General features: G+C 40.1%; 1 protein-coding gene across 1 annotated transcript; it reads right to left on the reverse strand.

Annotated features, from left to right (window-relative positions):
• Positions 1-1,427: 1,427 nt before the first annotated feature.
• LOC118437228 (RNA-binding protein with serine-rich domain 1-like) lies at positions 1,428-2,801 on the reverse strand. The gene is made up of 6 exons (XM_035856114.1): positions 2,688-2,801; positions 2,494-2,610; positions 2,284-2,412; positions 2,098-2,214; positions 1,903-2,019; positions 1,428-1,669 (listed from the first exon to the last, which is right to left on the reverse strand). The coding sequence occupies exons 1-6, from the start codon at positions 2,758-2,760 to the stop codon at positions 1,482-1,484; spliced, it is 741 nt and encodes a 246-aa protein (XP_035712007.1). The 5' UTR covers positions 2,761-2,801; the 3' UTR covers positions 1,428-1,481.
• Between the last annotated feature and the right edge of the window lie 13,960 nt (positions 2,802-16,761).

The following is a 16,761-nucleotide window of genomic DNA, read 5'->3' on the forward strand; positions in this document are numbered from 1 at the left end:
GAATGATTGATGCAATTCTGCGACCACTGAATTTGTCAGGGACACCACCTATAGCCTGGGGACACTTGAACGAGAAGAAAGCAAGGGAGCTATACATGAGGCAAACTGGAGCAAGTGTTACAGATGCGGGGCTCTTCATTTCAATGGAGTTTGCCGGGTTTGGTGCCAGCCCCGATGCCTTAATAGGAGACGATGGCATTTTGGAGATAAAATGCCCATATATCGAACGGAACAAGCTTCCAGAAAATGTTGCTGCTAGAAAGAAAGGGAAATTCATTGTTCGTAATAAGGATGGAGAATACTCAATTGTCAAGACTCATCATTACTACAAGCAAATTGTTATGCAGCTACATATAACTGGGCGTGTTTATTGCGACTTTGTAGTCTGGACGCAAGGTGCAGTAGAGATCGATCCATTGACACATGAAGCGCGGCCAATTCTACCTGAAGGGCATATCCTTGTAATCAGGGTATGGAAGAGCGAAGAAACACAAAAAACGTGGGAGAAAATGCGTAGTAAGATGACTACCTTCTTCATGGAGGACTTGGTGTGGGAAATTATCGACCCAAGGTTTGATCGCAACATGGGATATAGGCAGCCAGCATATCGTCTTGCCGCTATAAAAGCAGCAGCTGCTAAAAAGGCTGCCAAGGCAGGAGCCAGTGCGACTCCAGCTGTTGATCCACCTGACGAGGATGGTCTTCTTGATGTTTAAAAGTCAATCACATAATATAACGGCTTGGATAAAAATACTATGAATCGAACACAAGGAAACTGGAACAATACCCATTGGGGGCCCAGCATTCCACAGAGTGGAGCCCTCAGTAATGCATAACAATGATCTGCTATAAATGCGTCATTTGATTGCATAACTTTGGGTTCCCTGTGGCAATTCAGCGTGGTCCGAAAAGAAAATTTCGTAGCGTCAGATGGTTATTGACATTTTTAAGCTGGTTTACATTTGTGCGTCGAAAGTATGGTGATTTCAAATTCCCCGTTTTGCCTCAAATCACCCAAACCATTGATTTTGTTGTATCTCATTTCAGTCATTTCACCCCAACCACGCCCACGACAGAGCGGGAATATTCAATTTTGCTCTACTTCATCTACAGATTCAAGTTTAGTAAAAGTCTCATTTTGCCCCAGACCACACCCCCTACGAACGAGCAGGGTGGTCCGATTGACCTCAAAAGTTGATAGGATCCTCCTTCTGGGGTAGTATGTATGATGTGGAAAACCGATTTCGATTACCTCTATCCGTTCTCGTTCTTCTGCTAACGGACAGACAGACGGACAAAACGAATACATAAAGCAGCTAACCATACATGATAATTTTTGAATATATATTCATGTGAAAAGGCTTGTTATGTAAATGAATTTTAAGCAATAAAAATTAGACAATATTTTTTAATTTCATTTATTTTAACAAAAAATCATAAAATTTATAAAAGTGGACGGCGAGCAATCCTCCTGAAGGGAATCACCTCCTCCACAGATGGTGGCCTACGAGGAGGAGATCCCGGGTCTCGTGGAACCCGCTCAGGGTGCCGGCCCCACCTGGCTCCCCTCCCACGGCTCGAGAAGCCCCCTCGAGGGTAGAAGGAGGAGAAGAAAGTGCAACTCGTTGTAGTTGTAGGTCGCGCCGCCGTCGACGATCGTGTCTCGCACCTGGAGAAAAGGGAAACAGGTAAATAAACCTCTTCAACCGAAATGTAGCAAAGGGGTGAAGCGAAACGGTCACATGGTCATAGCACATCAAAATTATGTCGATTTTTGAAATCCCCGCCCAAAACTACGTCTAAAACCGGCGTAACAAAAAATTTCCCTAAGGGGATCTTGCTTCGCTTCACCCCATAATTATTTGAGGGGTGTGGTGGTGGGGGAGATAAGTTTTCTCTTACCACTACGCCCATCCCTCCCCTCGCTCGATTCAGAAGAGGACCGTCGCCTCGCTGCGGTTTTCTTCTTTTTCTTGGTGGGGGTTGGCGTACGGAATTTTTCTCTGCGTCGACCTCCACCTTGAGAAAAAGAAGGGTAAATAATTTGAGCGAGGGGAGGAATGGTCGTGGTGGTTGGGTAAATAAGTTTTATCTTACCGCTACGCCCATCCCTCCCCTCGCTCGACTCAGAAGAGGACCGTCGCTTGGCTTCCGTTTTCTTCTTCTTCATGGTGGGGGTGGTCGATCGGCTTGAGGCTCGTCGTCTGTCTCCACCTGGAGAAAAAGAAGACCGGTAAATAATTTGAGCGAGAGGAGGAATGGGCATGGTGGTGGGAAAAATACCTTTTTTCTTGCCATCATGCTTCGTTCCCCTCTCGCTCGACTCCGAAGAGGATCGTCGCTTTGTGGCGGTCTTCTTCTTTCCCTCGGTGGGGGTGGTCGACCAGATTGAGGCTCGTTGTCTGTCTCCACCTGGAGAAAAAGAAGACCGGTAAATAATTTGAGCGAGAGGAGGAATGGGCATGGTGGTGGGGAAAATACCTTTTTTCTTACCATCATGCTTCGTGCTCCTCTCGCTCGATCCGGATGAAGACCGCCGATCTCTGGCGGTTTTGTTTTTCTTCAGGGTGGGGGTGGGCGACCGTGTTGTGGCTCGTCGTCTGCTCCCGACTGAAGAAAAAGATGAATACATTAATTTAGTGGGGGGAATGATAGGAGTGGTAAGAGGGAAATAACTTTCTCCTTACCATGATGATAGTTCTTCCCCCCACGCAATGGGGGAGAAGGGGGACCTTCGCCGTCTTCTTGGGGCTGCCCCATTTTTTAAAAAATAAAAATAACACTAAAACTACCGGAGCAGTTTTAGTTTCAGTTGGTGAATGGTGAATGTCACGCCGCATTCATCATTCACCCTTCCAAATCGCTCTCCACCACCATCGGCCAAGTCGGTTATTATTCTCCACCCACACTCGATGCATTGAGCGTGGGTTGAAAAGAATAACCGACTTGGCCGATGGTGGTGGAGGAGGAGAGCAGGACGTGCGAGTTCGCCCTACTCTCACAATGAAAAGCGCGACGCTGGATCTAATCTTTCTTCAGCATGGGTGAATATGCCCGTGAGACGACTAAGCCTTAAGTTAGCGTCACTACTCTTTTTCAGGAGAAAAAGTCTCCTGCAAGAGGGTAGTGTTAGGTATATACGTAGTGTTAGGTACATAAATAGTATGCAAAATGCAATGAAATAATTCAACCACAATTATTATTAATAAAGCCTTCCTAAACTACACATCTCTGCTCTCTCATCTCTCCTCTAAATGCATACATAACAAAAGGTAATTGGCAATTAATTTTACACGTGTCAGGTACGTATATAGGATTAAAAGGCTATTCAAAATAACGAAGATATTTACAACGATGATATTTGAAGATATTCACAGCTGCCCATATGCATGATGAACAGCTTAAACAAATAAGGATATTAATAAATAAGTATCCACTCTATGGTCTGACGAGGTCCCTGAAGTGATCTTATAAACCGTGACCACCTTTAGTATAAGGCTGACGCCAAACAATCTCGCAGTACATCAATTACTTCTGTACTTACTTGTTTTATTAAAGATATGATACCAATTAATCTTACAGATACTAGCCACATAAGATGATAAGCATATTAACAATGACGAAGATATTTACATACATAAATAGGTAACCAAATCTGATCCCCGATCTATGGGATCCCGACTGCCATCAAATCTTCAGTTTATACGTACAATTCAAATAAACCGTAGTAACGTTAGAAGTAGCTCACCCTGTAATAATGGTTTGGTTATAACTTGCCCTAAAGGTGCAGAAAAATGCAACAAAATAGTTACATAATTTTTTGCAATTATGCACCAATGGTGCAGAAAAATCCAACAACGTGGATAAATAATTTTTATGCAATGTTGCACCAATGGTGCAGAAAAATTAAACAAAATAGATGAATAATTATTATCCATCGAGCAGAGTCCAAAAATTGTGCATCACTGGTGCAGAATTACCTACCAACGATCAACGATAATTTTGAAAAATTTATGTCAAAATTGTATGATCATTGCTCCCGGATATTCTGCATTATTGGTGCGTTTTGCATCCCTTCTACCAATTATTTCGCATCATTTTGTGTTCCCGATTGTTAGATATCAATGGTCCTATTAACTTGTTAAAAAATTTGATTCGGTTTGTTTAGTACCAATGGTGCGCCTAACGTATCCAATAATGGTCAAGGGGCTGTTTAATTAGCATCAATTGATGCAAAAAACTCGTTAACAGACAGACAGACGGACAGACAGACAGACAGACGGACAGACAGACAGACAGACGGACAAGAGGAATTCAATAGCTCTCATGCTACGCAGGGCGAGCTAATAACGGATGCATGTACATAAGTATATATGAATGTAAATGTATCTTTCGCCCAAAGAGAATACAAAATTTAAGCTATGCAAAGTTAACACTATTTAATAATTTATTCCACCTCGGACGCACGCACATAGTAGGCAATTTGATGGAAAATAGCGTCCTAAACTAGTCTATTTCATACGTAAAACACTAATTATTTCAGAAACATCAACCTGTACACTTAGGATTTACATATGTCAACGCCCAAGGCGCGTGTATGTATTTCACTCTAACTAATGAGACAAATCATCATCCGCGGAGGTACTACAGTGTTCCATTTTCGGGTAATGATTACGGAGATATTTTGTCACAAGCAGGAAATAAGCCAAAAACTAGTGCACTAATATACGTCATGTCATTTGGGGCCGTCCATAAATTATTTAACGGCGTTAGGTCAACGCAAGAGGGGGGAGGGGGATGTAGGGCTCCATAAACATGTTTAAAGGTGGGAGGGGGAGTTCTAAAAATCGTGATTTTTGTGTTACATAATGATTTTTGTGTTACATAATTTATGGACGGCACCTTCGTTAAAAACAAATACATTGATTTTATCATCGGATAATATATGTAAATGTTCAATTTTTTTGTTAAAAACCAAACTGGTTTCTTAACAACTACGAACGACAACTAATTACCTTTTGGTACCTTCCTTGACAAGAAATCTCTCCCCACCAAACCGTTTCCCCAACCAGCTAAAACCCTTCCTTCCCACTTTAAGAATAAAAATACCAAACCTTATTCCACCCCGCAACAGCACGTTTCTCCCCTCCGCTACCCCCATCACAACTGACCCAACTAAACAAATTCCCCACAGGGCAAAAACAGCACCAATATTCCCTCTAATCGATAACCCCTTCAAATCATCTTCATTCCCTCCAAATTCTTCTATCTCATCCATCCTTAACCCCCTAAGTTTCCCCAATTTTCTCAACTCATCCACAACCCCGGCCTCCTTAAGTGCCGTCAATCTATCAATTATTGGTACAATTCGTCCAGGACCTCGCAACTTCCACCCTTTCCTCTTGAAAATTAAGGGCTCCTCTCCCCTCGAAATCTTCAACTTGCCCCTCCTTCCCAAATACCGTTTCAACTTTGCCTCAATCTCGTCCGCTTCAGAAGACCACACAAATGCAGCTACATTTTCGTCACAATTTTTCAACACGTTAAAAAACGTAAAGTTACTAAACCGAAATAAATGACAGTCCGGATAGACTTGCACCTTGTCGTAGAAGTAGTACCGAAAAAGTTCCCGCAATTCGGGTTTTAAGAGGGGCAATATATCGTTGACTTCAGTCTGAAAGTTAGAAGTGTAAAACTCTGCCACGATTCTGTGAAATTCCCCGAATTGGTCTTTAACTGTGAGCTGTTCAAACATTGCCATGGGTGCGTACCTCGTTTCGAACCGGGCATGATCGTCATCTTCGCAATCTTCCCGCGACTTTCGTTCCATGAAGGCGGTATTTTGAGTGTAAATGGTAAAATTGACGGGGTGTGTTTTAAACTGAGGGAAAGTTGAGATTCCCTCGAGATGCAGGGGTGACGTGAGATCTGTTATGTTTTTGCCCTTGTACGCATTCGTTAACACGATGGTGATTAGGATCCAGGGGCCAAACAGGTAAGAGAGGAAAGTTTGGGATTTCTTGCTGGTGTGTTCGCCCTGTTCTAAAAGGGCACGAATGCTAACTTCGAGGGAAATTTGAACACCAATTAGAGGTGCTTTGGAACGGATGGTGTAGGTGATGAGCAGAAACGATGAAAATGTGAAGATTGAGGTTAAAAGCGAGATCCACGTGTAGAAATCAAAGCAGGAAATAAATCCGGAAAAGTTTACGGATGACGTTGACGTCCCACCGCAAGTGACGAAAGTTAGCGTTTCGCGAGACCCTGGATATACATAAGATTTGTAAAATGCATACATTTTTTAATTTTTGCGACTTTTATGAGATTAAAATTTCTAAAACAGGTTCAACACCTTTTGAGAAAGAAAAGTTTGCAATAAAAACTAAATTAGTAATGGGCTGTAAATATATTATCTTGGATTTTTGAAACATGTGTGCACAATTTTTAAAATAGATTCACCTTTCGAAAGCAGGAAGTTATCTTCCCACACTAAAAATACCGGCATCCTCTCGAACATCTCTACTTCCCCGCAGGACGAGTCGTTGTCGTACTGTTCATCGAATATGAAGCTCAAATTTCTCGCTTCTTTTCCAACTCCGATCGATAGCAACCCAATTTCCATGGCGATATCGGAATCAAACAATTCCCACAAGAGATCCACTAAGCTCAATTTGTACCCAAGTCGAAGAATTCGGTTCGCATGTGGGTACAAATCCTCCCGTATTTTACCCCACATTCGGAGCCGGATCGGTATTTCGGAACTACAATCCAAATCATTGCGACATTGAAGACGTTCTATATTAAATTTTACCCCGGGGATGAATTTTAGCGCGGTTTTCTTAATGGCGGGACAGTTCGTGCAGAGTAATTCGGTAGATTTAATTTCGTCAAGTGAGTGAGTTAGGGTTATCACTACCCCAGTAATTTGGTTATCTAAAGCGAACGCTTCCCAAAACGAGGAAAATGCATATTCCCACTTGTATTTGACAGTTCGACGGAGAAGGACGTAATATTTTGGGGCTGAAGTTCGAAACGGATAGTCCAATGCGGTTACAGGGTACTCGTTCCAGTGACCTTGACTATACCTTATCTGGAATAACATAACATTCATGGTAGTCACAATTATGGTTTTGTAAAATAGTTTATGAAGGAGATCATTTAAGAAAAAGGGGCCGAGTTTCGTAAAATTTGTGGTCATATTTGAAACATAAGTGAACCCTTTTCTTCATACGAAATGCCCACTTTCATTCAGTCGACGGATTATGATGCTGAATGAAAATGAATTTCCCGTCATTTAATTGAAAATGACGGAACCATACCTATTCACCTTCATTCATGTGACTGATTAATTATAGTTAATGAAAACGAAATTCCTGCCATTTGAATGAAAATGAATGAAAGAGTCGGTCATTTCAGATGAGTGACTGCGAATGAGATGATTTCACAATCCTTTCATTTTGCACTTTATGCCTAATACATGGGGCGAAATATATAAGAAATGAAGTGAAATAAAATGAATTTGAACAAAAATGACTGAATGTGAATGAATATCCTCAGTCCGAAGTCGGGATGACTATTTTTTGACTGAACACTTTTTCAAATGTATTTATTTCCAAATTTTTGAACAGTTACATACATATGTATGTTTGTACCATAGATAAATCGCCCTACACAAAACTTTGATTTCTCAACTCACCTGCTCTAAATCTAGGTCCGTCCAATCTCCACATTTTACATGATCTCGATCAGACATGTAGTAGAATTTTGAAGAGTCACGACGCTCACTAAATTCTGATCTCATTTCCAAATCCGGCATTGGCGGGAGGAGGAACAACCTGGCGAAGCATTTCCACTGATGTTTCGTCCTTGTCGAGATATCATTGTAAGGCGTGGGTGGATTCCACACTTCCGTCGTGTTAAAAGCCTCCCTCTCTGGACGGGAGGCATACTCGTAGGGATAAAACATGTAAAAAATATTCTTGCCATTGTTACGATTCAAGGTGAGAATGACGGACCGAATCAAAATAAAGGGAACTTTCACGTCAGAATTTTGGACTAAATTGACCCCTTCGTAATTTATGATTTCGACAAGACAAGACTCGAAAACGGTGACTACGTCGGAAAATTTGGTCATTTCAGAAGCACTTGAAAATAATAAAGTGGGTGAAATGAATGCAAGGAAGTTGAGGAGTAATTTCATTTTATTGAATGTTAGGATTTTTGGAGGATAATGTTGAACTGTTTTTGGCAAATTTAAAGAAAGCAAGGTATGGACTCAAGTCAGTTATATGTTCTGGAAAAATTTTACATATGCCTTGCGTGTTTTAAATCGATTAATCCGATTGGTTTATCACTTACGAACTCCAGGCTAGTTTAATACGTTGGAGGTCTCGGATGGCCAGGTGTGGCCCAAAACTTTAACAGGTCAACGCCACCGATTGTGCGCCGACTTTGTATTTTATGTCCCGCAGATAAATTTGATTTCCTACTATAACATTAGGGTGCCACGTTGGAGAAGAATCTTGCGAATTTGGCGCCGCCGCCGGATTGAGATAGGTCGGAGTTGTGTAAATTTTTTGATTACCCCATTTACGAGTTGTTTTCTTCTCTTCGGATGCAAAAGAAAGCGACACATTGGCGAATTCTGTCCTTTCAAATAAATGTAATCAGTTGGTTAATTTTGATTAGGTTTAGTTATCGATGGACCGCGGATTGGCTTTAATAAGAAAGCCTAAGCTGGGAGACCTCTTTTTCAGAGGTCAAAGACGCCTGACGCTGGAATAATTTTACGCGACACCGATTTCCTATTCATTCAACATGGAGACGCCGCATCTCCGACAACAAATTATAAAATTTAGCGCTGCTGCAAAATTGACCTCTGCTCCATGGTAAGTGAGATTTCCGATTTATGGCTGCCTACGTGACATCAAATCTCCACTTTATATAATTAGAATAACTTATATTTACATACTTATACGTAACGTATATCTATGATTTGTATCCTCCCCGCGTCTCATCACCATTAGAGAAGAAGAGAAGCATATAAATGTAATGTCCCATTAAATCGAGACACCCTGTTTTGGAACAAGTGAAGGAATTTTAATCCTATTTTCTAATCCTGTCCTTGCTTCTCTTTTTCCTTTCTATTCCACCAGGAAAACTTGGAAAAGTTAGATAAGGCTGGCAATATGTATAATACATACATAAGCTAACAATGTAGGCCTCCGAGATCAGTGCTTTCACTCGATTTAGAAAAGTTTGAAGTTGTCCAAATATAAATGTAGCAGCTAAACATTTTTTCAAATGTGGATGTAAACGTTACATATTAGCGTGTATAAATCTGGTACAGTTGAGATAGCCGAATTTCTTTTATTTTAATACTTAGGAGGAGAGCGTCACCACCTGCCCTTCACAGATCTCGATGCCCTTTGCATATGTGGTAGAGTCCCATGAGTGTATTAAAACCCTGAAGTGGTTTGACTCCATGGCCACATTTGCGTCCGCCACACCCACTCAAAGGGATGAAAACCACAAAAGTTACCAACTTCAAAAATCCACCAAAAATCCAATTTTGCGCGGATTTTGATAAAATTTGCATTTTTGTGATCCCAGATACCTGCCTGATAATATTCGATAGCAATCTCAAGTTTTTTGAAATTTTCGAAATTTTCGAGCTGATGAACTATTCGAAAAAATTCAAAATTTCAAAAAAGTTGGGATATCTACTGGATATGATCACACAAGTATCTGGGATCACAAAAATGTAAATTTTATCAAAATCCGTGCAAAATTGGATTTTTGGTGACATTTAAAGTATATGAAAACAGGGCTTTTTTCCTGTTTTTGGCGCCTTTGAGTGGGTGTGGCGGACGCAAATGTGGCCATGGAGTCAAACCACTTCAGGGTTTTAGTACACTCATAGGGCACTACCACATATCCAAAGGGCATCGAGATCTGTGAAGGGCAGGTGGTGAAGCTCCCCTCCTTAGCAATATATATATATTTATTTACACATTGCCGAAGTCTTTACATTTATAATCAATCAGAACAAGTAAAGGGGGAATACTCTTTTTACCAGAAATTATAAAAACTAAAGAAAAAAAATTAAGTTCCAAAATTGTAAAATAGAATTTAAATCTAAAACATGTATATACTTATTATTTTCTGATTATTAAGGGGTGAAAACCCCTTTATGGAAATTAATGGAAATGTCTTGTCTGTCTGTCTGTCTGTCCGTCTGTCTGTCCGTATCCAGGATAACTTTAGAACGGATTCGAATTTCGACATCCGGTTTTCGTCAACGTGTTTCTAATTTTTGGGGACGGGATGAGTTCGAAGATGGGCGTTGTAGGTCGTAAGGTCACGGCGTCACGCTGATGACGCCAACGGTCAAAGGTGTCGAATTTTTTGTTTCCACCGTTTTAGACGTATTTTTGTACGGGGATTTCAGAAATCGCCATCATTTCAACGTGCGACTACTCCATGACCGTGTTGGAGGTGTCGAATGTCGAAGAAATGACTTTTGTCATGTGGGGTGTCGATTGAAAGGTATTGTCGTGTACGTTTGAAGTACGCGGGGTGTCAAAACGGGGCAAAATGAGACGTGCGGTAATGTGAGACGCTGACGGGGAAGTGCAGAAAGACGTTGTGCGCGTGCCTCAATGACAATTCCGTGTGTTTTTACCCCTTTGCTACATTTCGTTTGCAACGGTTTATTTATTTTACACTGACATGCTTTAATTTATTAAATACTGAAGAATATAATATGCGGTGATAAAGTAGCATAATCAATAAATGAGTGCACTAAATTATTTTATTTTTATGTAGTTCTTGGGATTTTATCCATGCATATTCCTTGCATTTCTTGAACTCCTATAACAAATTATTGACTAAAGCAGAAATGTATTTCCTGACGTAACTCTTTTTTCATGCATTTTTAACATCACACAAATACCATTTTAAGTAGTCCTCCTGAGTCAGGAGTCCTGACTAGAAATCTCTCCCGGCGGCACTTTTGCCTCAACCAAGTAAACCCCTTCCTTCCCACCTTAATCACAAAATAACCCGTCTTTATCCCACCCCATAGTAATACATGTCTCCCTTCCATCACTCCCATTAGAACTAACCCAACTAAACAAATTCCCCACAGGGCAAAAACCGCTCCAATATTCCCCCTAATTGATAATCCTTTCATGTTAGCTTCATTCCCCCCAAATTCTTTCATCCCATCCATCCTTTCCCTCCGAATTCTTCCCAATCTTCTTAACTCATCCACAACTCCTGCCTCTTTGAGTGCCGTTAACCTCTTCACTATCGGAATAATTCTCCCCGGACCTCTCAATTTCCAACCCTTATTTCTAAAAATTAAGGGTTCCTCCCCCCTCGAAATTTTCAACTTGCCCCTCCTTCCCAAATACTGTTTCAACTTTGCCACAATCTCGTCCGCTTCAGAAGACCACACAAAGGCGGCCACGTTTTCATCACAATTTTTCAAAACGTTAAAAAATGTAAAGTTACTGAACCGAAATAAATGGCAGTCCGGGTAGACTTGCACCTTATCGTAGAAGTAGTCTCGAAAAAGTTCCCTGAATTCTGGTTTGAAGAGTGTTAACAGATATTTATCTTCATTCCTATAATCATTCTGGTAAAGCTCTGCCACAGTTTTGTGATATTCTCCGAACGTTGTTTTAATATCGGGTTCAAGCAGTGTCATAAAGCCTGTGTCCAACATCTCGGACATGTTCCACGCTTCCACAATCTTCCCGGGATGTCCGTTCCATGAAGGCGGTGTTCATGGTGTAAATGGTGAAATTGATGGGGTGTGTCTTAAACTGGGAGAACTTTGTGATTCCCTCGAGACGCAGGGGTGAAGTGAGATCGGTGATGTTTTTCCCCTTGTATGCATTCGTTAAAACGATGGCGGTCAGGATCCAGGGACAGAAAATGTAATTTATGAAGGTTTGGAACCTCTTGCTGGACTCCGTAATGTGATCGCCCTGTTCCAAAAGGGCGCGGACGCTCAGCTCGACGGAAATTCGTAGTCCGGTAAGCGGGGACTTTGAACGGAGGGTGTATATGGAGGTGAAAAAAAGAGCAAATGTGAGGATCGAGGTTAGAATTGAGATCCACGTGGAAACGTCGAAAGAGGAAATAAATCCGGAAAAATTTACTGATGAGGTGGACGAGCCCCCGCATGTGACAAATGATAACGTTTCGCGAGACCCTGGAAACAAGATTTGGAACATGTGTTAATATTCAAATTTCTATGAATTATCTCCAATGGCGGTCTCTTAGTGAACGCTCTCTGATTTTAAAAACCTATAAAACATTTAATTTAAAAATACGAACGCATTTAGCATAAAACACGATCAGATCGTGTTTTACTTAAGACGAGACTCATCTGAGGTCTGGCTGGGATATTTGGGTACGCGGAGAAACATGTGAAAATGTGTAACATTAAGTTAAATTTGTCACATTAGGTTAATTACCTTTTGAAAGTAGGAACTTATCTTCCCAAACGGAAAATACCGGCATCCTCTCGAACATCTTCACCTCCCCGCAGGACGATTCGTTGTCGTACTGTTCGTTGAAAATAAAGCTCAAATTTCCCGCCTCTTTTCCAATTCCGATCGATAACAAACCAATTTCCATGGCGACATCGGAATCAAACAATTCCCACAGGAGATCCCCTATACTCAATTTGTGGCCTAAACGCAGTATTTTATTCGCATTTTTCTGCACATCTTGCCTTATGTTACCCCACATTCTGAATCGTAGCGGTATTTCCGTACTGTAATCCAAATCATTGCGACATTGAAGCCATGTTCAATTTTACCCCGGGAAGGAGTTTCAGTTCGGTTGTCTTTATTGCGGGGCAATTTGTGCAGAGTAATTCTGCGGACTGAATATTGTCCAGTGAGTTCGTTAACGTGATGACTACCCCGGTAATTTGGGTGTCCAATGCAAACCCTCCCCAAAACGTGGAGAACGCATATTCCCACTTGTACTCTTTAGTTCGACGAATTAGGGTGTAATATTTTGGGGCCAAAGTTCTAAACGGATGGTCCAACGCGGTTCTTGCGAAATAGTTCCAGTGATGTTGACTATCAAAAGTCTGGAATAACAGAACATTCAAGTTATTCAGAATTATCATCGTAAATAGCTTTAGAGATCGTACAATAGTTTATTTATGAAATAAACCAAATGAACCAAATAAAAAACGGTGACGCTTCGGGAAATTGTTTACCCTGGGCATGACATTTTTGATGGCAAAACCTTAATATACGTACAAAATCTCTTAACGCTCGTTGAGACAAAAGCTATTTTACGATGCGAAGAATAATACCAAGAATACGATGAATCTGGAACACTCATTGAAAATTCCACTTATCAGAAATATTGTAAATTGTATAAACCCTACTCGTGTTTCGTATTGTCGGCGTGAAATCAATAATTAAGCACTTGCAGTTTAAAATACGCAGATTTATGTATTTGCAAAAATTAGCAATTTTTTTTACCAAAATTCAAGCTCTGTCCGTTTTAATCTCTAAACGTACAAACCATCCTTACATTGATTGCCAAATAAATACAATAAATTTTCTTTATTAACTTACATGCTGTAAGTACGGATGCGTCCAATTGTTCTTACATTTTACATGGTATCGCTCATACATTGTGTAGAACTTTGAGGCATCGAGATACTCATCAAATTCTGATTTCCTTGTTAAATCCGGCATTGGCGGTAGGAAGAACAACCTAGCGAAGCATTTCCACTGAAATTTCGTCCTTGTCGAGATATCCCGATACGGGATGATTATATTCCTCTCCTCCGACGCGTCAAAAGCCTCCCTCTCTGGGCGGGACGCATATTCGTACGGGTAAAACATGTAGAAAGGTTTATCATCAGAACTCTGCACGGTGAAAACGACTGACCGTATCAAAATCAGGGGAACCTTGACGTCAGAATTTTGAATTAGATCGACCCCCTCGTAATTTATAAGTTCGACGAGGCACGACTCAAAAACGGTGACAATATCGGAAAAGTTTGTCATTTCAGAACCACTTGAAAGGTACAAAGTGGATGAAATTAATAAGAAAGGGTAGAGGAAGAATTTCATTTTATTAAAATTTGGATTTTTGAGTACAGTGCTGACCTGTGTTTGACGATTTGCTCATCATGGAGAGAATGGATTCGTGGCCGATGTGTGTTTAAAACTTGAGGCATGCGTGTTTGAATTCGATTAAGCAGATTGGTTTTTCAAAACTATAGGTAGAACCACAGCCAATTTTTGGTATATAATACCTTGCTATTTGGTCTATTTACAGTGTATTTTAAGCAGTCATAAACTCTATATTTCATTCTCTGTGCAAGTTGATACTAGCCGTGCCCAAAAAACACCAGTCACCATAACTTCCATACCTAATTTCCAGAGACTGGCGGATTAAAGATATTGGGATTAAGGATTGAGATTGAGGATTACATTTAAAATCTTGGGATTGAGATTGGGGATTAAGGATTAATTTTTCAAATTTTGGGATTAAGGATTGGGATTGGTGTGCGGAAGATTGCTACCCATTATCTGCTACCCCTGAACTGCTACCCGTGATTATCCGCCACCCATGAATTGCTATCCATTATTTGCTACGCGTGATTATTTGCTACCCGTGATCATTTCCTACCCCCACCCGCAAGTATTTTGGTCTATCCTCACTACCAGTGATATTTTTTAGCCGACAAAATTAAGGTCTTATGAAATTGTGACTAATACTCTGCATTTTATTTTTAATATTCTCTTCTTGGTATTGAATATTTACGACACAACTATGCTTAGTCTTTGTGCACCAGGCAAATGTTCTGGCTGTAACCTCAATTTTTACAGGTTGATTGTTTGTTAAAATATTTTATGCTTTGATTAATTATTATCTTTCTAAAACCTACTGTGTGCAGTGTTTATATAGCTCGAGTCAGGGACAGAGTCCGCTTCAAAATTTTTGCTAAATGATCCGTACCAACGACTATTCACAATCGTCAAAAACGTTCCCACAATCCATTGCAAAATTTCAGCTTTCTTAACTAATTTCGAAACCCCTCTGGGTCCTCCTGGCAAAAAAAAATCTTAAATTTTACTTCCTATTTATTACGCTGATCTAACCCTGTAGGATCATGACAGCTTTTACTTTTTTTAGTCTTCTACGCCCGTTTTTCAAACCAGTGGAGGTGACCCTACTGGGTTCTAACTTCATATGCATCCATAAAAAACCATTAAGTATCACAGTACCGAAGTTCATATTTTTAAGACAATTTCTAAAAATCGGTATGGTCTACTCCCTAGGGTAACTCCTTATGGCAGATAGTATACATAGTCGAAACTCCGTTTTGGTTCAATTTGCAATAATTTGCATTAATTTATGTATTTTTATAAAGATAATAATATGCACAAACATATATTTGTAGATACAAGAACAAAGACCAAAATGCTTGCGGGAGGGGGTAGGAAATGATCACGGGTAGCAAATAATGGATAGCAATTCATGGGTGGCGGATAATCACGGGTAGCAGATAATGGGTGGCAAAGATCCGCAAATCATTGGGATTAGGGATTGAATTTAATCTGGGATTAAGATTGACACGGGATTAAATTTAATCTGGGATTGGGATTAACACGAGACTAAATTTATGGTTTACCTGGTATGGAAATTAATTTACATAGTCGTGGATTAATTGTTTGCATTAAAGTGCATTATTATGCCAGACTTTTAAATTAATTAAATAAATCTCTGAACTTCTGAAAATGAAATCTTTTGAACATTTTGCATGCAAAATTAGATCGCTTGTGAATACAATTTCTAAGTCGCAATTAAATTTTTTTTGTGCTAAAAATTACATAGGGGAAGGATTCTAATTTTATTCTTGGTACTATTTTAACGAAGAGCTACGATCACAATTTGGTCAGAGTACTCACATTTCTTTATAAGCTCACACAAAATTTGAACATTGTGCATTGAGGATACCGCGATACGAGTAGTTTTGCAAAATATTGTAAAGTATTTTTAAATGTATGATAAAAATAAACGAAATGCAGTCAATTTTCGAAAGGGGAGCGATCTCAAGAGAAGTTTGCTTTTCGAGTTTTTAGTCAATTCAAATTTAATCCCATTTCAATCCCACTTTTGGATTAAGGTTGACAGAGTTGGATTGGGGATTAGGGATTGAGGATTCAAATTCAAAAACTCGGGATTAAGGATTGAGATTAAGGACTAATTAATCCCCAATCCCAATCTCAATCCCCAATCCTTAATCCCGGATTGACCAGTCTCTGCTAATTTCCGGATATACATTAATGATGCGTTTAATTTGTTTGCTGTTTTATATCTTCCATATTGTCAGTGTAACAGAGCTCGGCGGATATCATGGATATTGGAGGTTTGGAGGGCTAGATTTTTGGATGGATATTGGAGGTTGGAGGGCGAGATTTTGGCCCGGATATGGATATATATCCGGATATTTGGAGGTTTTCACCAGATATCCGCCGAGCTCTGCAGTGTAACTGAGGATACAACTTAATTTGAGATTAATCATTGCAAAGGGTATGGTGACTCAATTCTTTACATGCTCAAATACCCGGTTTTTTAGATCGTTTATGCAAATGTAACACGGTCATCAAAGTTTTTAGAGGGATGAAGAATTTTTATGATTAGGTTGTAAGTTCCGTGATCACATAATTCAGATTCACTGATACATTTCACCACAATAAACTATTT

The sequence above is a fragment of the Folsomia candida genome, unplaced genomic scaffold (genome assembly GCF_002217175.1).
Source record: "Folsomia candida strain VU population unplaced genomic scaffold, ASM221717v1 Fcan01_Sc012, whole genome shotgun sequence".
Lineage (NCBI taxonomy): Eukaryota > Metazoa > Arthropoda > Collembola > Entomobryomorpha > Isotomidae > Folsomia > Folsomia candida.